Source organism: Cherax quadricarinatus, unplaced genomic scaffold, assembly GCF_038502225.1.
Source record: "Cherax quadricarinatus isolate ZL_2023a unplaced genomic scaffold, ASM3850222v1 Contig75, whole genome shotgun sequence".
In the NCBI taxonomy this organism is placed as follows: Eukaryota; Metazoa; Arthropoda; class Malacostraca; order Decapoda; family Parastacidae; genus Cherax; species Cherax quadricarinatus.
In genome coordinates, this window is record NW_027195101.1 from 100001 (window position 1) to 122500 (window position 22500).

At 45.4% G+C, this 22500-nt stretch overlaps 1 protein-coding gene across 2 annotated transcripts in view; it reads right to left on the bottom strand.

Moving 5' to 3' along the window:
- Positions 1-22500, bottom strand: part of LOC128700994 (N-acetylated-alpha-linked acidic dipeptidase 2) — a 47388-nt gene that overhangs the window by 13446 nt on the left and 11442 nt on the right. For both annotated transcript variants that reach the window (XM_053794538.2, XM_053794539.2), the window contains exons 4-12: positions 19757-19913; positions 10813-10933; positions 6611-6756; positions 5716-5905; positions 5029-5119; positions 4403-4590; positions 3778-3900; positions 3424-3506; positions 588-716 (exon numbers count right to left, since the gene is read on the bottom strand). In XM_053794538.2, coding sequence (XP_053650513.2) covers positions 588-716; positions 3424-3506; positions 3778-3900; positions 4403-4590; positions 5029-5119; positions 5716-5905; positions 6611-6756; positions 10813-10933; positions 19757-19913 — 1228 coding nt within the window. The remainder of the gene's footprint in view (positions 1-587; positions 717-3423; positions 3507-3777; positions 3901-4402; positions 4591-5028; positions 5120-5715; positions 5906-6610; positions 6757-10812; positions 10934-19756; positions 19914-22500) is intronic.

Here is a 22500-nt window from a genome sequence, read left to right on the forward strand (position 1 = left end):
CAGGCAGGTAGGTACACAGGCAGGTAGGTACACAGGCAGATAGGTAGACAGGCAGGCAGGCAGGCAGGCAGGCAGGCAGGCAGGCAGGCAGGCAGACAGGCAGGTAGGTACACAGGCAGGTAGGTACACAGGCAGGTAGGTACACAGGCAGGCAGGTACACAGGCAGGTAGGAACACAAGCAGGTAGGTACACAGGCAGGCAGGCAGACAGGTACACAGGCAAGTAGCTGGACAGGCAGGTAGACAGGCAGGCAAGTACACAGGCAGGTAGGTACACAGGCAGGTAGGTACATAGGCAGGCAGGTACACAGGCAGGTAGGTACACAGGCAGGTAGGCACACAGGCAGGCAGGTACACAGGCAGGTAGGCACACAGGCTGGCAGTTACACAAGCAGGTAGGTACACAGGCAGGTAGATACATAGGCAGGCAAGTGAACAAGCAGGTAGGTACACAGGCAGGCAAGTAGACAGGCAGGTAGGTAGACAGGCAGGTAGGTACACAGGTAGATAGGTAGACAGGCAGGTAGGTACACAGGTAGATAGGTAGACAGGCAGGTAGGCACACAGGCAGATAAACAGAGAGTTACCAATTTCATTATCGTGGTAAGAGGGTCCCAGAGAAGGGGACTACTGGGTACGTTGATGATAGGTCCAGCAGCACAGGTGTCAGTGTTGAGGTACATCACTGCTCTCTCTTGTAGTTTGTTCACGTGTTCCTGAAATACATAGCTCTCTTTAGACATGTCGACTGGTATTAAGACATGTCGACTCGTATTAAGACATGTAGTGTCATATTAAGACATGTTGAGTCGTATTAAGACATGTCGACTCGTGTTAACACATGGGGAGTTACGTTAAGACGGATCTTAATGTGGTTGAAATCCACCCACAGGAGTATATCTTACTTCCACCTACTGGAGTATATCTTACCTCCACCTACTGGAGTATATCTTACTTCCACCTACTGGAGTATATCTTACTTCCACCTACTGGAGTATATCTTACTTCCACCTACTGGAGTATATCTTACTTCCACCTACTGGAGTATATCTTACTTCCACCTACTGGAGTATATCTTACTTCCACCTACTGGAGTATATCTTACTTCCACCTACTGGAGTATATCTTACTTCCACCTACTGGAGTATATCTTACTTCCACCTACTGGAGTATATCTTACTTCCACCTACAGGAGTATATCTTACTTCCACCTACAGGAGTATATCTTACTTCCACCTACTGGAGTATATCTTACTTCCACCTACAGGAGTATATCTTACTTCCACCTACTGGAGTATATCTTACTTCCACCTACAGGAGTATATCTTACTTCCACCTACTGGAGTATATCTTACTTCCACCTACAGGAGTATATCTTACTTCCACCTACTGGAGTATATCTTACTTCCACCTACAGGAGTATATCTTACTTCCACCTACAGGAGTATATCTTACTTCCACCTACTGGAGTATATCTTACTTCCACCTACAGGAGTATATCTTACTTCCACCTACTGGAGTATATCTTACTTCCACCTACTGGAGTATATCTTACCTCCACCTACTGGAGTACATCTTACTTCCACCTACTGGAGTATATCTTACTTCCACCTACTGGAGTATATCTTACTTCCACCTACAGGAGTATATCTTACTTCCACCTACTGGAGTATATCTTACTTCCACCTACTGGAGTATATCTTACCTCCACCTACTGGAGTATATCTTACTTCCACCTACTGGAGTATATCTTACCTCCACCTACTGGAGTATATCTTACCTCCACCTACTGGAGTATATCTTACCTCCACCTACTGGAGTATATCTTACCTCCACCTACTGGAGTATATCTTACTTCCACCTACTGGAGTATATCTTACCTCCACCTACTGGAGTATATCTTACCTCCACCTACTGGAGTATATCTTACCTCCACCTACTGGAGTATATCTTACTTCCACCTACTGGAGTATATCTTACTTCCACCTACTGGAGTATATCTTACCTCCACCTACTGGAGTATATCTTACTTCCACCTACTGGAGTATATCTTACCTCCACCTACTGGAGTATATCTTACCTCCACCTACTGGAGTATATCTTACCTCCACCTACTGGAGTATATCTTACCTCCACCTACTGGAGTATATCTTACTTCCACCTACTGGAGTATATCTTACCTCCACCTACTGGAGTACATCTTACCTCCACCTACTGGAGTATATCTTACTTCCACCTACTGGAGTATATCTTACCTCCACCTACTGGAGTATATCTTACTTCCACCTACTGGAGTATATCTTACCTCCACCTACTGGAGTATATCTTACCTCCACCTACTGGAGTATATCTTACCTCCACCTACAGGAGTATATCTTACCTCCACCCACTGGAGTATATCTTACTTCCACCTACTGGAGTATATCTTACTTCCACCCACTGGAGTATATCTTACTTCCACCTACTGGAGTATATCTTACTTCCACCCACTGGAGTATATCTTACTTCCACCTACTGGAGTACATCTTACTTCCACCTACTGGAGTATATCTTACTTCCACCCACTGGAGTATATCTTACCTCCACCTACTGGAGTATATCTTACTTCCACCCACTGGAGTATATCTTACTTCCACCTACTGGAGTATATCTTACTTCCACCCACTGGAGTATATCTTACTTCCACCTACTGGAGTACATCTTACTTCCACCCACTGGAGTATATCTTACTTCCACCCACTGGAGTATATCTTACTTCCACCCACTGGAGTATATCTTACTTCCACCCACTGGAGTATATCTTACTTCCACCCACTGGAGTATATCTTACTTCCACCCACTGGAGTATATCTTACTTCCACCCACTGGAGTATATCTTACTTCCACCCACTGGAGTATATCTTACTTCCACCCACTGGAGTATATCTTACTTCCACCCACTGGAGTATATCTTACTTCCACCCACTGGAGTACATCTTACCTCCACCCACTAGAGTACATCTTACCTCCACCCACTGGAGTACATCTTACCTCCACCCAATGGAGTACATCTTACCTCCACCCAATGGAGTACATCTTACCTCCACCCACTGAAGTACATCTTACCTCCACCCACTGGAGTACATCTTATCTCCACCCACTAGAGTACATCTTACCTCCACCCAATGGAGTACATCTTACCTCCACCCACTGAAGTACATCTTACCTCCACCCACTGGAGTACATCTTACCTCCACCCAATGGAGTACATCTTACCTCCACCCACTGAAGTACATCTTACCTCCACCCACTGGAGTCTCTTACCCCACTAGAGTACATCTTACCTCCACCCACTGAAGTACATCTTACCTCCACCCACTGGAGTACATCTTATCTCCACCCACTAGAGTACATCTTACCTCCACCCACTAGAGTACATCTTACCTCCACCCACTCCGTGGATCCAATAAGACCGTACTCTTCCGCGCCCCAACTACAGAAGACAAGAGTCCGTCGTGGTCGCCAACCTCGGGGAAAAGAAGAATATTTATGACAGAGTACATAAATTATGGCTGAGGGACTGTACATCTCTACTGATTATGCTGACTCTTCTTGACTCGACTGAAGACGCTGGCTGTGTAGGAGAAACGTTCCGGAAGAAAGGTACCTAACTGCTACTCATGTGTCTTATCAACCAGAGGTTAAGGTATGAACAATTAAACGTACGTAAAGATTATTCTTATCCACACATAATGATAAAAATATAAGCTAATACTATCAGTATTTGTTGTAACTCACCCACACTGCTGATGAGTTGACCGAAAGCACGCGCAGTCTCCAGCATCTGGGCAGTGCCACTAGATGGGTCACTGGCACCGTAGACCCAGGAATCACGGTGATTCCCGATCATTATGTAGCGGTCTGGAAAGTATGATAACATGTAATGTACCATACCACCGAAGGGTATAACTATGGGCTGATGATGGTCATGGATCGGTCCACGGGGGCGTTGACCCCCGGCACCCACTCCAGGTGCAAAGATACCCAGGTGTTGTGCGTGTGTCTAATTTATCAGCTTGTGGGTTCTGCGAACTATTTATCTACGTTCCTGTCAGTATGATCTAACCTAGAGTCATGACCTACTTCCACCTGTGGATTTATCCAAGGTGACGCTGTCTACAACTGCTTCACCTCACCTGTCTACAGTATATAAGCCACTTCTTCACGCATATGCTGTATTCTTATCAAGATTGAAGGACTGATTACATCGACTCCAATCTGAGGGACTGATTGCCTCATTCTTCCTCTGATCTACTACCATTTTCCTCTGATAAGCTAAACACATGTGGAAGATGCCTCTTCAAGATACCTCTCCATTCCTCATTCATTTCTTGTTTCCCATCCTCTCTGAAGCCCGCCTCACCTGGCTCTATTTTCCCTCTAATGGTGCCAATGACGTTGTAAGAACGGTAGACTTGAAACACATTGTGAGTGCTTAGTCTCAGTATGTATGAGGAGAACTGATTCTTGAGCTCCGGTCCGAGGTTGTACTCCACGCCTGCCAGACCACCCTTCCAGGCGTCACTGGGGGCTGGAGTACCACCGATCTTCCTGGAAGACAGAAGTAGAGAATTAAAATGGTTTTTGTGAGTACGATAGGTGGTTTTAATGAGGAGATGCCTAGTATGAGCCCATAGAAGGAAGGTCGCAACCCCCTTGTGAGGGAGTCACGGCCCCCTTCAGAGGGGGGTGTTGACACTCCACCGGGGGTTGGAGAAAAGGAATTATCCACACCTGTGACCTCTACAAGGCTGATAAAGGATCAGTCCCAGTATATGGCCATGACCTGTGACCTCTACAAGGTTAATAAAGGATCTGTCCCAATACATGTCCATGACCCAGGCATGTTCATCCACCCACCCACCAGCACCCACATTCATCCATGCACCCACCACCACCTATGTTCGTCACCTACCCATATTCATGTACCCACCACCAACATCCACATCCACCAACACCCACATTCATCCACCTATACCCACTACTTACCCAAGTATAACACGGGCGTCGTCGTAACCAATAGGCTGGCAGGGAATCTTATGCAAGTCAATATCCTCAATCTTAAGCCTGTAGGCCTGAGCTGTGGGGGAATATACATGGAGAATATTAATCAGCTGTAGGCCTTAAAATGGACTTAGAGCTTGTCAAAATAATTACAAATAACAGTAATTGTTATATATGGTCGTTGATAACTATTAAAAGTAATTATTATTGATGATAAAATCAAATTATTGTTATTATTATTATTATTATTATTATTATTATTATTATTATTATTATTATTATATAGGTGGAAAGTGGAGTGTGAGTACACACAGTGACCTGAAGAATAACATATTGGGATGAGGACTGGTAGACAGTGTGATTAGGTGACTCCAGTGTTGTTAGGTCGGTGGTGATGTGCCTGGTTGACTATGATGCTTATTTATGCTGTTAAAATGCTGCAGTTCCCAGTAACGTCTATGATCTTGTTCCGTGAGGACGAGCTGTGTCTCATTCTAATTCATCAATGTCCCGTTGGAGTCCCTCTGGTGGACACAGGTGTACCTTAAGGCAGATGGACTGTTTACCTCAAACTCCTTTTGCTCTTCACCATTCTTCTTCGTATTGGACTGGTGAAACCACTGTGTTGTTCACCACACCACGAAACGTTGCACATGTACAGCAGTTACCTACCTGTGGAAGGCCAGCCAGGAGTCAGAGGGTCGCCACTAATGAGGAAGGTGGACCCTCGCTCTATGCCTGACCCGGGGAGCCACCAGGTATTGGGGTACACGGCCTCCTTCTCCTGTCCTTCAAGAGCCACATCGTTGGGGTCTGAGAAGAGAATCAAGCCTATGGCGCCTCGCTTCTCTGCATGCACCAGCTGTGGGTAAACCACAGATGGCTGTAATCTGTGACAGATGGTTTATGTAGGTGTTTAAGATAGGATTTGTTTGGATTTTTTAACCATAAAGAGAGAGAGAGAGAGAAAGAGAGAGAACATCCAAAACATCACTACATCTGAGATCATTTATTCCCAGGATGATTCGCGTCTGGAACGCGTTCTGCATAATGACATTAACGATATAAAGTCAATTGATCACATTAAATTGCTGGCCCACAGATGGCTCCAACGTCATCCTCTGCTACACAGCTGGACCACAGATGGTTCGAACGTCATCCTCTGCCACACAGCTGGATTACAGATGGCCCCAACGTCATCCTCTGCCATACAGCTGGCCCACGGATGGTTCCAGCGTCATCCTCTGCCACACAGCTGGACCACAGATGGCCCCAACGTCATTCTCTGCCACACAGATGGCCCACAGATGGCTCTCAATTCATCCTGTTCCTTATTTGCATGTCTCATAACAATAAAAATGCTTTTAATTAAATGAGCTGATGTAGGTAACAGCCCTTAGCTTGTAAATAAAGATAGGAACCCTAACCTTGAACGAGAGAGAGAGAGAGAGAGAGAGAGAGAGAGAGAGAGAGAGAGAGAGAGAGAGAGAGAGAGAGAGAGAGAGAGAGAGCAAGAGAGAAAGAGAGCACACACCAGCTCTACCAACCTCCCAGAGGACCTTCTCACCTTGTTCCCTCTGAAGATCTTGCCATAACGAGCGATAACGACGCAGCCTCTGACGCTGACGTTGAGTTCTTCCAGTCTGTCGAAGTCCTCCACTCTGGCGTAGTTGGCGTACACCAGCCCTCGACCAGACTCTGTACGCACCTCTCCTGCACGCAACACACCACAATACACAATACATTTCTGTATTCTGAACAACAAGGCCTCCCTGCCATGGGTTACAACAGGACCTTTTATATCTGTCAAAGACTATCCATGACCCTTCACATCTCCCACAGACTACCCATGAATCTTCACATCTCCCACAGACTCTCCATGACCCTTCACATCTCCCACAGACTATCCATGACCCTTCACATCTCCCACAGACTACCCATGAATCTTCACATCTCCCACAGACTCTCCATGACCCTTCACATCTCCCACAGACTATCCATGACCCTTCACATCTCCCACAGACTATCCATGAACCTCCACATCTCCCACGGACTATCCATGACCCTTCACATCTCCCACAGACTCTCCATGACCCTTCACATCTCCCACAGAGTATCAATGACCCTTCACATCTCCCACAGACTATCCATGACCCTTCACATCTTCCACAGACTATCCATGACCCTTCACATCTCCCACAGACTATCCATGAACCTCCACATCTCCCACAGACTATCCATGAACCTCCACATCTCCCACAGACTACCCATGAATCTTTACATCTCCCACAGACTATCCATGACCCTTCACATCTCCCACAGACTATCCATGACCCTTCACATCTCCCACAGACTATCCATGACCCTTCACATCTCCCACAGACTATCCATGAACCTCCACATCTCCCACAGACTATCCATGACCCTTCACATCTCCCACAGACTATCCATGACCCTTCACATCTCCCACAGACTATCCATGAACCTCCACATCTCCCACAGACTATCCATGACCCTTCACATCTCCCACAGACTATCCATGAACCTCCACATCTCCCACAGACTATCCACGACCCTTCACATCTCCCACAGACTATCCATGAACCTCCACATCTCCCACAGACTATCCATGAACCTCCACATCTCCCACAGACTACCCATGAATCTTCACATCTCCCACAGACTATCCATGACCCTTCACATCTCTCACAGACTACCCATGAATCTTCACATCTCCCATAGACTATCCATGACCCTTCACATCTCCCACAGACTATCCATGACCCTTCACATCTCCCACAGACTATCCATGACCCTTCACATCTCCCACAGACTACCCATGAATCTTCACATCTCTCACAGACTATCCATGACCCTTCACATCTCCCACAGACTATCCATGACCCTTCACATCTCCCACAGACTATCCATGACCCTTCACATCTCCCACAGACTATCCATGACCCTTCACATCTCCCACAGACTATCCATGACCCTTCACATCTCCCACAGACTATCCATGACTCTTCACATCTCCCACAGACTATCCAAGACCCTTCACATCTCCCACAGACTATCCATGACTCTTCACATCTCCCACAGACTATCCATGACCCTTCACATCTCCCACAGACTATCCATGACCCTTCACATCTCCCACAGACTATCCATGACCCTTCACATCTCCCACAGACTATCCATGACCCTTCACATCTCCCACAGACTATCCATGACCCTTCACATCTCCCACAGACTATCCATGACCCTTCACATCTCTCACAGACTATCCATGACCCTTCACATCTCCCACAGACTATCCATGAACCTCCACATCTCTCACAGACTATCCATGACCCTTCACATCTCCCACAGACTCTCCATGAACCTTCACATCTCCCACAGACTATCCATGAACCTCCACATCTCTCACAGACTATCCATGACCCTTCACATCTCCCACAGACTATCCATGACCCTTCACATCTCCCACAGACTATCCATGACCCTTCACATCTCCCACAGACTCTCCATGAACCTTCACATCTCCCACAGACTATCCATGACCCTTCACATCTCCCACAGACTATCCATGACCCTTCACATCTCCCACAGACTATCCATGACCCTTCACATCTTCCACAGACTATCCATGACCCTTCACATCTCCCACAGACTATCCATGAACCTCCACATCTCCCACAGAATATCCATGAACCTCCACATCTCCCACAGACTACCCATGAATCTTTACATCTCCCACAGACTATCCATGACCCTTCACATCTCCCACAGACTATCCATGACCCTTCACATCTCCCACAGACTATCCATGACCCTTCACATCTCCCACAGACTATCCATGAACCTCCACATCTCCCACAGACTATCCATGACCCTTCACATCTCCCACAGACTATCCATGACCCTTCACATCTCCCACAGACTATCCATGAACCTCCACATCTCCCACAGACTATCCATGACCCTTCACATCTCCCACAGACTATCCATGAACCTCCACATCTCCCACAGACTATCCACGACCCTTCACATCTCCCACAGACTATCCATGAACCTCTACATCTCCCACAGACTATCCATGTACCTCCACATCTCCCACAGACTACCCATGAATCTTCACATCTCCCACAGACTATCCATGACCCTTCACATCTCTCACAGACTACCCATGAATCTTCACATCTCCCATAGACTATCCATGACCCTTCACATCTCTCACAGACTACCCATGAATCTTCACATCTCCCATAGACTATCCATGACCCTTCACATCTCCCACAGACTATCCATGAATCTTCACATCTCCCACAGACTATCCATGACCCTTCACATCTCCCACAGACTACCCATGAATCTTCACATCTCTCACAGACTATCCATGACCCTTCACATCTCCCACAGACTATCCATGACCCTTCACATCTCCCACAGACTATCCATGACCCTTCACATCTCCCACAGACTATCCATGACCCTTCACATCTCCCACAGACTATCCATGACCCTTCACATCTCCCACAGACTATCCATGACTCTTCACATCTCCCACAGACTATCCATGACCCTTCACATCTCCCACAGACTATCCATGACCCTTCACATCTCCCACAGACTATCCATGACCCTTCACATCTCCCACAGACTATCCATGACCCTTCACATCTCCCACAGACTATCCATGACCCTTCCCATCTCCCACAGACTATCCATGACCCTTCACATCTCTCACAGACTATCCATGACCCTTCACATCTCCCACAGACTATCCATGAACCTCCACATCTCTCACAGACTATCCATGACCCTTCACATCTCCCACAGACTCTCCATGAACCTTCACATCTCCCACAGACTATCCATGAACCTCCACATCTCTCACAGACTATCCATGACCCTTCACATCTCCCACAGACTATCCATGACCCTTCACATCTCCCACAGACTATCCATGACCCTTCACATCTCCCACAGACTCTCCATGAACCTTCACATCTCCCACAGACTATCCATGACCCTTCACATCTCCCACAGACTATCCATGACCCTTCACATCTCCCACAGACTATCCATGAGCCCTCACATCTCCCACAGACTATCCATGAAGGCTAATGTTAACCACCAGGATACAGAGTAACACTGACGACTCTAGTAACACTCAGGTCGCCACAAGTTACACATTAATGCAACTAAAATTATCAAGGGACTGGTCCTTGATAATGTAAAAAATCACGAAAGGTCTTGGGATTTCACCATATTTTTCACAGTGGTTGTTGTGCCTACTGTGATAGCAACTGTTTACTGTGATCTTATGGAATATTAGTCCAACAACCACACCAACTCTTCCCCCAACCACTCTAGCCGTTCCAGCAACCACTCCAGCTGCTCCACCAACTGTTCCAGCAACTACACCAGCTGCACCACCGTTCCAGCAATCACTCCAGCTGCACCATCAACTGTTCCAGCAACTACACCAGCTGCACCACTGTTCCAGCAACCACAACAATTGTTCCAGTAACCACTTCAGCTGCACCACCGTTCCAGCAACCACTCCAGCTACACCACCGTTCCAGCAACCACGCCAACTGTTCCAGCAACCACTCCAGCTACACCACCGTTCCAGCAAGCACGCCAACTGTTCCAGCAACCACTCCAGCTACACCAACGTTCCAGCAACCACGCCAACTGTTCCAGCACCACAACAACTGTTCCAGCAACCACTCCAGCTACACCACCACCACCAACACACACCTGCTGGAGTGAAACCATTAAAAGCATGGACTGAGTCCGGTTGATCCTCCTCCTCCAGCAGTAGCTTCTCCTTGTAGGCGCTGCTGAACACCACTCGACCCTCACCGTCTTCAAGAGTCACCTGCAAATCACACACTTGGTAAAGCAAACCATACCACGGGTGGGGTTTGAACTCGCGGTCAGAGAGTCACAAAACTCCAGACCGTCGTGTTAGCCACTGGACCAGCTAGCTACAATGAGATTCATCTAATTAGGTATATTTCTACACCATAGGAAGGTTAGCATAGGCCACCACTGTGTCCACAAATGCAAGTGTTTACAGACGAATCTCCAGCTTGGATAGCCGTGGCGAACTCTAGCTCAAGTCCCCTCAAAGCAGTCAACATGACGGTAAAGCAAACTTTACATTGAATATCAATTTCAATTTCAGGATGCGCTCAATTACTGGGAGCGCTTGAGGTTTCTAAACCTGTATTCCCTGGAACGCAGGAGGGAGAGATACATGATTATATACACCTGGAAAATCCTAGAGGGACTAGTACCGAACTTGCACACGAAAATCACTCACTACGAAAGCAAAAGACTTGGCAGACGATGCACCATCCCCCCAATGAAAAGCAGGGGTGTCACTAGCACGTTAAGAGACCATACAATAAGTGTCAGGGGCCCGAGACTGTTCAACTGCCTCCCAGCATACATAAGGGGGATTACCAACAGACCCCTGGCAGTCTTCAAGTTGGCACTGGACAAGCACCTAAAGTCAGTTCCTGATCAGCCGGGCTGTGGCTCGTACGTTGGTTTGCGTGCAGCCAGCAGCAACAGCCTGGTTGATCAGGCTCTGATCCACCAGGAGGCCTGGTCACAGACCGGGCCGCGGGGGCGTTGACCCCCGAAACTCTCTCCAGGTAAACTCCAGGTATAATATTAAGTAAGCTTTAGAGTGTATCAGCTGATATTACTTAATTACAATTTGTAATTAAGTAATATCAGTTATATTTGCCCTACATTTCTTGTGTTTAATAACCCAGGAGAGTCTAACCCAGGATAAAAATCCAAGTACTCTGGCTTATATCAGAGTAAGTAAGGTTTGTCAGGAAACAGGACAAGTGTTTCCTGACACGGGTCTTAGTTATATTATGACCCGCAGCTGGGACCTTTGGTCATCTGAGCGAGACCTTCCCCTGGCTTACCCCTCCATCTCTTTAAAAGTCATGGTTATCATTAAGACAACTAAGAGACCTCAATACCACTCGTTCGTGGTTACAATAACATATATATATATATATATATATATATATATATATATATATATATATATATATATATATATATATATAAGATAAGATAAGATAAGATTTAGTTCGGATTTTTAACCCCGGAGGGTTAGCCACCCAGGATAACCCAAGAAAGTCAGTGCGTCATCGAGGACTGTCTAACTTATTTCCATTGGGGTCCTTAATCTTGTCCCCCAGGATGCGACCCACACCAGTCGACTAACACCCAGGTACCTATTTGCTGCTAGGTGAACAGGACAACAGGTGTAAGGAAACGTGTCGAAATGTTTCCACCCGCCGGGAATCGAACCCGGGCCCTCCGTGTGTTAAGCGGGAGCTTTAGCCACCAGGCCACCGGGCCTGGTTCAGTCCACGGGAGCAAACAAGACACTTCTTCACAGAGTTAAGTATAGGTCAGCACTCAAAGTACAGGTCACCACTCAAGAGCACACAAACAGGTCTTCACAGAGCTAAGTACACGTCACCGTGTATCATTAAACTCTAACCAAATATTATTAATTATAAATTAATCTAATTTATATAAACCTAAGGAAATATTCATATTATTTTCAAAACTGATTTTTATGAAACAAGATTCAATTACATTTCTGTCAACCATGGACTTGCTTGATACAACTTTCTCAACTTTTTGGATGGTTAAAATCTCTCTCTCTCTCTCTCTCTCTCTCTCTCTCTATATATATATATATATATATATATATATATATAGAGAGAGAGAGAGAGAGAGAGAGAGAGAGAGAGAGAGAGAGAGAGAGAGAGAGAGAGAGAGAGAGAGAGGAGAGAGAGAGAGAGAGAGAGAGAGAGAGAGAGAGAGAGAGAGAGAGAGAGAGAGAGAGAGAGAGAGAGAGAGAGAGAGAGAGAGAGAGAGAGAGAGAGAGAGAGAGAGAGAGAGAGAGAGATTTTAACCATCCAATACACATAATGGGCCCAAGATCTGGAACTCACTGAATGAATCAGCTAAAGATCCCTTGTCTGCCAATCAATTTAGATTTATAATTAAAAGTCAACTCATGTCCCAAACTTAACTACACCAACACTTTGCTAGACCAAACACAAACCAATTCGTCCAACTGATCCTGTTGCTTCACTGTCTCTTAATCTTTCCACAACCTGGATCATAGGGCCACTTTGAAACTGCTTAAGAAATCCCAATTAAGATCTTTGAATCAGTTTAAAGTATTAATCTACACTTAAATCTGTGCTGTTGTAAAATGTACTGTTTTAAGTGTGTAAGAATATATGTGCTTAAAATTGTCTGGGCCAGTAGGCCTTCTGCAGTGTTCCTCCATTCTTATGTTCGTATGGTGGACGGTGGCCTGGTGGTAAAAGCTCTCGCTATACACGGTGAAGGTCCGGGTTCGGTTCCCGGCGAAAGGGTGGAAACGTTGGAGGTGTTTCCTTGCACAGGTTGTCCATGTTCACCCATCAGTAATAATGAGTACCTGGGTGTTAGTCGACTGGTGTGGGTCGCATCCTGGGTGTTAGTGGACTGGTGTGGGTCACATCCTGGGTGTTAGTCGACTGGTGTGGGTCGCATCCTGGGTGTTAGTGGACTGGTGTGGGTCGCATCCTGGGTGTTAGTCGACTGGTGTGGGTCGCATCCTGGGTGTTAGTGGACTGGTGTGGGTCACATCCTGGGTGTTAGTGGACTGGTGTGGGTGGCATCCTGGGTGTTAGGTGACTGGTGTGGGTGGCATCCTGGGTGTTAGGTGACTGGTGTGGGTCACATCCTGGGTGTTAGTGGACTGGTGTGGGTGGCATCCTGGGTGTTAGTGGACTGGTGTGGGTGGCATCCTGGGTGTTAGTGGACTGGTGCGAGTCGTATCCTGAAACAAAACTGACCTAATATGCAGGAAATGCTGTACATAACAAGGTATTTTCTATATAGTAGTATGTCATAGGTGTCAGCTATGGTCTGTATAAGTTGTATCATGTACTGCTAGAAATAAATATTATTATTATATTATCTCTAGTCTTCAGTAGGCTAAAAAGCATTAAAATTAGTCTGTCCGAAATGCACAGACATACTACTGGCTTTATTTCTGCTCAGCAACACTTTATTACATGTAAACTACAGTGTGTATACTACACAAATAAATAAAAATTTGATTTGAAGACCAGTCTCTTGTTGTCAAGTGACCATGAGCGGTCGTGAGCAGCGACAACCTCCCCATTATGCTCTCAGAGAGACACTGATTGTTTGTAAACAAACATCACGTGTTCCTCCGCGCTGACAAGGATGCCAGTGAGTATTTTTTCATAAAACTAGCGCAAATATATATATAAAATTACATGAATAGGGACTATAAAAAGCTATCACACAATGTACTACTTATGCAGGGGTGTTAACCTGATAGTGTCGTCGCTTTTTTCGTTGTAATTACGATAAATAAACATAATTATCCTACATAAATTAAACTTACACCAAATTGTTGCCATATTTCTGGGCGATTTTTTCCCGTACACTTAACTTATTTTTTTATTGTTTCGATGCTTGTCCTACCAAAACGGTCTTCCACCATTAAGTCAGTAGGGTAATTTAGGCACACATGAGTCAAGTTAACATACATAGTGTAAATTACCCAGGATAACCCAAAAAAAAGCCAGTCAAAGTGGCTTATTTCCACTTGGGTCTTTGTAATACCTTACCACATATCCAACATCTGGGTATCTTTATTTCTAGACGTTTCGCTCACCCAGTACACTTCAACGACATCATGTGATCATGCAGAGGCATGATCTGTTTTGAGGTGAACTTTGTGTGGTGGTGTGTTGGCAATACTTATTGTCCCGTAGCTGGGTTGGTAGCGCACTTGGCTCACGCGTTGAGGTCAGGGGGTCGATCCCCGGTACGGGTAAAAACGTTGGGGCGTATTCCTTAAGACAACTGCTGTTACTGTTCCATAGCAGTAAGTAGGTACCTGGGTGTTAGTGGACTGGTGTAGGTGGCATCCTGGGTGTTAGTGGACTGGTGTGGGTGGCATCCTGGGTGTTAGTGGACTGGTGTGGGTGGCATCCTGGGTGTTAGTGGACTGGTGTGGGTGGCATCCTGGGTGTTAGTGGACTGGTGTGGGTGGCATCCTGGGTGTTAGTGGACTGGTGTGGGTGGCATCCTGGGTGTTAGTGGACTGGTGTGGGTGGCATCGTGGGTGTTAGTGGACTGGTGTGGGTGGCATCGTGGGTGTTAGTGGACTGGTGTGGGTGGCATCCTGGGTGTTAGTGGACTGGTGTGGATGGCATCCTGGGTGTTAGTGGACTGGTGTGGGTGGCATCCTGGGTGTTAGGTGTAATGGTTTGGAAAACCTTCCAGCTCCATCCCCAAACATCTTACTGCTTGGTGATTTCAACCTAAGGCAAACAAAATGGAAGAATGTAGCAAATAATGTTATAGCTGAAACAATCCCCGGAGGTAGCGCAGATGAAAGGTCACACACACATGAGCTACTAAGTCTCTGCGAAAAACACACCTTAAGCCAGCAGATAGTGGAGCCAACAAGACTAGAAAACACACTTGACCTTATCTTCACAAATAATGAGGACCTGATAAGAGACATAAGAATATCAAAAACAACTAATTCCGATCACAATCTAATCGAAGTCCAGACGTACATGCATAGGGGTCCTGAACAGCAGAATGCATGTACCTGTGAAGGTGTCTTCACAAAATACAATTTCAACAACAAGAACATCAACTGGGACCAGGGAAACCATGTCCTAAACGAAACATGTTGGGAAGATGTCTTAAATGACATGGATCCAAACCAGTGCCTTGAAAGAATCAACTTCCTGGTAGCCGAAGCATGTTCTAGGCATATTCCCCTAAGAAAGAAGAAGAGCAGGAGTAAACTGGAGAGAAAAAGACGCTCCCTCTACAGAAGACGACGAAGAGTCACTGAGCTCCTCAGGAGTGCTAGAATATCTGATACACGAAAGGAGGCGCTGACCAGGGAAGTGGAAACTATCGAACTTAAGCTAAATGACTCTTACAGGAACCATTGACAACATGCCTATGCACTCAGCCCCGGGCCCAGACTCGTGGAACTCTGTTTTCATTAAGAACTGCAAGAAACCCCTCTCGCGTGCCCTAAGTACACTATGGAGGAGGAGCTTGGACATGGGTGAAATTCCAGTCACTTAAAACAACGGATATAGCCCCACTCCATAAAGGTGGCAGCAAAGCATTAGCTAAGAACTATAGACCAATAGCTCTGACGTCCCACATCATAAAAATCTTTGAAAGAGTGCTAAGAAGCAGGACTGCAAATCACCTGGATTCCCAAAATCTGCACAATCCTAGGCAACATGGGTTCAGGGCAGGTCGCTCTTGCCTCTCACAACTACTGGATCACTATGACATGGCCTTGGATGCACTGGAAGAAAATCAGAATGCAGATGTAATATACACAGACTTTGCAAAAGCATTTGACAAATGCGATCATGGCGTAATAGCCCATAAAATACGTGCTAAAGGAATAACTGGGAAAGTGGGGAGATGGATCTTCAACTTCCTAACAAATCGAACACAAAGAGTAGTGGTCAACAGAGTTAAATCGGAGGCTGCCATAGTGAAGAGCTCTGTTCCACAAGGCACAGTACTCGCCCCCATCTTATTCCTTATCCTCATATCAGACATAAACAGAGATATACACCACAGCACCGTATCATCCTTTGCGGATGATACTAGGATCTGCATGAGGCTGTCATCTGCTGAGGACGCGGTTAACCTCCAAGAAGATATAAACAAAGTTTTCCAGTGGGCAACGGTAAACAATATGATGTTCAATGAGGACAAATTCCAACTACTCCGTTATGGAAAACTGGAGGAGATAATAACTAGAACAGAGTATACTACTGACTCCGGCCATACAATACAGCAGAAAAATAATGTAAGGGACCTGGGAATAGTAATGTCTGAGGATCTCACTTTCAAGGATCACAACAGTGCCACGATCGCACGTGCAAAGAAAATGATAGGATGGATAATGAGAACTTACAAAACGAGAGATGCCAAGCCCATGATGATCCTTTTCAAATCACTTGTTCTCTCTAGGTTGGAATACTGCTGTACATTAACATCTCCATTCAAAGCAGGTGAAATCGCAGATCTAGAGAGTGTACAGAGATCCTTTACTGCACGTATAAGTTCTGTCAAGCATCTTAACTACTGGGAACGCTTGGAAGCACTTGACTTGTACTCGTTGGAACGCAGGAGGGAGAGATATATCATAATCTACACTTGGAAAATCTTGGAAGGAATGGTCCCAAATCTGCACACAGAAATCACTCCCTACGAAAGTAAAAGACTGGGCAGGCGATGCAAAATGCCCCCAATAAAAAGTAGGGGCGCCATTGGTACACTAAGAGAAAACACCATAAGTGTCCGGGGCCCAAAACTGTTCAACAGCCTCCCATCAAGCATTAGGGGAATTGCCAATAAACCCCTGGCTGCCTTCAAGAGAGAGCTGGACAGATACCTAAAGTCAGTGCCGGATCAGCCGGGCTGTGGCTCGTACGTTGGACTGCGTGCGGCCAGCAGTAACAGCCTAGTTGATCAGGCCCTGATCCATCGGGAGGCCTGGTCATGGACCGGGCCGCGGGGGCGTTCATCCCCGGAATAACCTCCAGGTAACCTCCAGGTAGGTGACTGGTGTGGGTGGCATCCTGGGTGTTAGGTGACTGGTGTGGGTGGCATCCTGGGTGTTAGGTGACTGGTGTGGGTGGCATCCTGGGCACAAAATTGACCTAATTTGTGGGAAATACTCTGCATAACAAGGAACTTTCTATATAGTAGTATGTCATAGGTGTCAGCTATGGTCTGTGTAAGTTGCATCATGTACTGGTAGAAATAATAATTATTATTATTATTATTATCATTATCTCCTGCCCCGTGTGTCTGTGTCTAGAATCAGTCAAGTTGTATACACACAAAGATGTGTATAGAATACACGTTGCTGTAATGAGTAACTTGGAGCCAAATATCTTTCAAGTCCGACAACAACAACAACACCTGCGTCTGCATATTGTACGTATATTGAGGATACTTGTGTTGCACAGGTCTGAGCTATACCATGAATTAAGGAAAATTTTAGACTTCAGCTTACGAAACAGAGCAAAGGCGATAGTAATTATGGACACGGTAGATTATAGGGGGAAAATCAATGTTATTGAAGACAGGGGAGCGTAAGTGCCTCTTACAGCTTCACTCTCTTGAGAGACGTAGAATGAGAGGAAATGTCATTGAGGTTTGTGAGTGAATGATGGGCATAACGAAGGTGATGTAGATGGAGTACTGAGAATGTTGAATCAGGTAAGAATCAGATTCAACGATTCTGAAATAGATAAGTTTAGATTTAGAAAGGACGTAGGTAAGCACTGGTTTCTAAAGAGAGTTGTCGATGTAGTGGGTTTATCAGTCCAATGTAGAGACCGTGGAAGATACGAAGTGCTAGTCTGAGGTGATCAGTCCCTCAGCTTTGATTTATCTGTTATAGATGGTGGAAGATTGGTAGGAATTAGCCTAGTAATGTCCAGTCCATCAGTCATGGTCTGTAATATTCATTAAGACTGATGGACTAAATTCTTTCTTGAGAGGGACTGATCTCGCCAAAATATTTCTTTAAGTGTTTCACTGTCTCCAGCAGATATATCAAGGCTGAGGGACTGATCACCCTAAACTACTTTATGTCTTCTTCTGTCTCCAAGATTTTCTGTTTCGGACTGATAAACAGCCAGAGGCAGAATGTCGGTACTGAATTCCATTTATGTACAACCTGCCAGTCACTTCAACATCATGTAAACTTGGCTCAGAGGACGTCTCCACAACCTTCTTCTCCACTACTGACCCGTCCCTCGGGGATGACCTACTTCCACTGAGGAATCCCACATACCAGTGACAATGAGTTCATTACCTTTGTAACTTGTGAGTTCATTACCTTGTACCTAGTTCAGCCATCAAAACTTTGGAGCACGGTCCCTGGACCCATTGTGTACCTCTGTAATCTGTAAATACCTTTGTAACTTATCATGATTGTGACTAGACCTACCTGGAGTTCATTACCTTTGTAAATTGTGAGTTCATTACCTTTGTAAATTGTGAATTCATTACCTCTGTAACTTGCTCAGCTATCAAAACTTTGAGGCCCAGTCCCTGGACCCATTATGTACCTCTGTAATCTTTTGACTACCGCCCACAGGATGGGTATGGGGTGCATAATAAACATATTAAACTAAACTAACTAGTGACAATATCTTGGTCTGCTGGACCTCCCTCACCTGACGCCAGTACAAGAGCGCCAGTCTTCATGTCTGTGATTCAGAGTCTTTAAGACTACGGCGCTCTTCACCATCCCTAAGACTGAGGGACTCATTACCTCACCTTTTGTATATCTACAGTCTTCCCATTGTGTCCTTGTACTGATAAAGTCACTGGCTGGAGGAACGTCTACAAAAAAAGACACCCAGAAGCTGTACATGTGATGTCTACGATTCCTAGTGTTGACCTATTTGACGAGCACCAATAATACATAATACCAACAAGGTGAGGAATCAGACACATGCGGAACAACTGGATATCTCCATCATGTAGTTCCACTGCAGAGACAGAAGAAGACTGAAGGGAAGACGGAAGGACAGAGATGATGTGTACTCACCAGGTTAGGGTTGGTGTGGTTGGGTCTGGAGAGAAGCACATCGTAAGGAACAAGGTCAGCGGTGTCAAACCCAGCTTCCATAAACTTATCACGTATCATACGGGCCAGCTGGTGGTCTCTCTCTGTACCAGCTAGATGTGGCAACCTGCTGAGTTCCCTGCAACGTATAACATATCTATTAATCCACAACAATGACTGGAAAATTAAAAATATATGCAACATCTGGGTTTGTTTTTAGTGTAGACGTGTCACGATCCAGTGGCTTATCAACACAAATTTAAGGACAAAACGGATAAACCGTAGAACTATATAGACAGATATGAGAATAAGTTCCTCGTGCCTTGGGGTCGGTGAAGAACACTGTAGCCAGTACTATATAAGCACCAGTCTTCCTGCCTCTGCTCGGTCAGGTGACCGAAAGCTGCAGCTGCGGGTTATTATTTGACTAAGACCCGCGTCAGGAAACACTTGTCCTGTTTCCTGACGAACCTAACCCAACCTAACCTAACCTAACCTAACCTAACCTAACCTAACCTAACCTGCCCTAACCTAACCTAACCTAACCTAACCCAACCTAATCTAACCCAACCTAATCTAACCTAACCTAACCTAACCTAACCCAACCTAACCTGACCTAACCTAACCTAACCTAACCCAACCTAACCTGGCCTAACCTAACCCAACCTAACCTAACCTAACCCAACCTAAACTAACCTAACCTAACCTCACGTCACCTCACCTAACCTCACCTAAATTAACCTAACCTAACCTAAACTTACCCAACCTAACCTAACCTAACCTAACCTAACCTAACCTAACCTAACCCAACCTAACCTAACGTAACCTAACCTAACCTAACCTAACCTAACCCAACCCAACCTAACCTAACCTAACCTAACCTAACCCAACCTAACCTAACCTAACCTAACCCAACCTAACCTAACCTAACCTAACCTAACCCAACCTAACCTAACCTAACCCAACCTAACCTAACCTAACCTAACCTAACCTAACCTAACCTAACTTAACCCAACCTAACCTAACATAACCTAACCTAACCCAACCTAACCTAACCTAACCTAACCACCTAACCTAACCCAACCTAAAATAACCTAACCTAACCTAACCCAAACTAACCTAACCTAACCTAACCCAACCTAACCTAACCTAACCTAACTTAACCTAACCCAACCTAACCCAACCTAACCCAACCTGACTCAACCTAACCTAACCCAACCTAACCCAACCTAACCTAACCCAACCTAACCCAACCTAACCCAACCTAACCTAACCTAACCTAACACAACCTAACCTAACCTAACCTAACCTAACCTAACCTAACCTAACCTAACCTAACCCAACCTAACCTAACCTAATCTAACCTAACCCAACCTAACCTAACCTAACCTAACCCAACCTAACCTAACCTAACCTAACCTAACCTAACGTAACCCAACCTAACCTAACCTAACCTAACCTAACCTAACCCAACTTAACCTAACCCAACCTAACCTAACCTAACCTAACCTAACCTAACCTAACCTAACCTAACCTAACCTAACATAACCTAACCCAACCTAACCTAACCTAACCTAACCTAACCTAACCTAACCTAACCTAACCTAACCTAACCTAACCTAACCTAATCTAACCTAACCCAACCTAACCTAACCTAACCTAACCTAACCTAACCCAACCTAACCCAACCTAACCTAACCTAACCCAACCTAACCTAACCTAACGTAACCTAACCTAACCTAACCTAACCTAACCTAACCTAACCCAACCTAACCTAACCTAACCTAAACTAACCTAACCTAACCTAACCTAACCTAACCCAACCTAACCTAACCTAACCTAACCTAACCTAACCTAACCTAACCTAACCCAACCTAACCTAACCAAACCTAACCTAACCTAACCTAACCTAACCTAACCTAACCAAACCTAACCTAACCTAACCTAACCTAACCTAACCCAACCTAACCTAACCTAACCTAAAATAACCTAACCTAACCTAACCTAACCTAACCCAACCTAACCTAACCAAACCTAACCTAACCTAACCTAACCCAACCTAACCTAACCTAACCAAACCTAACCTAACCTAACCTAACCTAACCTAACCTAACCTAACCTAACCTAACCCAACGTAACCTAACCTAACCTAACCTAACCTAACCTAACCTAACCTAACCTAACCTAACCCAACCTAACCTAACCAAACCTAACCTAACCTAACCTAACCCAATCTAACCTAACCAAACCTAACCTAACCTAACCTAACCTAACCTAACCTAACCTAACCTAACCTAACCCAACCTAACCTAACCTAACCTAACCTAACCTAACCTAACCAAACCTAACCTAACCTAACCTGACCTAACCTAACCTAACCAAACCTAACCTAACCTAACCTAACCTAACCTAACCTAACCTAACCTAACCTAACCAAACCTAACCTAACCTAACCTAACCTAACCAAACCTAACCTAACCTAACCTAACCTAACCTAACCAAACCTAACCTAACCTAACCTAACCTAACCTAACCTAACCTAACCTAACCTAACCAAACCTAACCTAACCTAACCTAACCTAACCAAACCTAACCTAACCTAACCTAACCAAACCTAACCTAACCTAACCTAACCTAACCTAACCAAACCTAACCTAACCTAACCTAACCTAACCTAACCTAACCTAACCAAACCTAACCTAACCTAACCTAACCTAACCTAACCT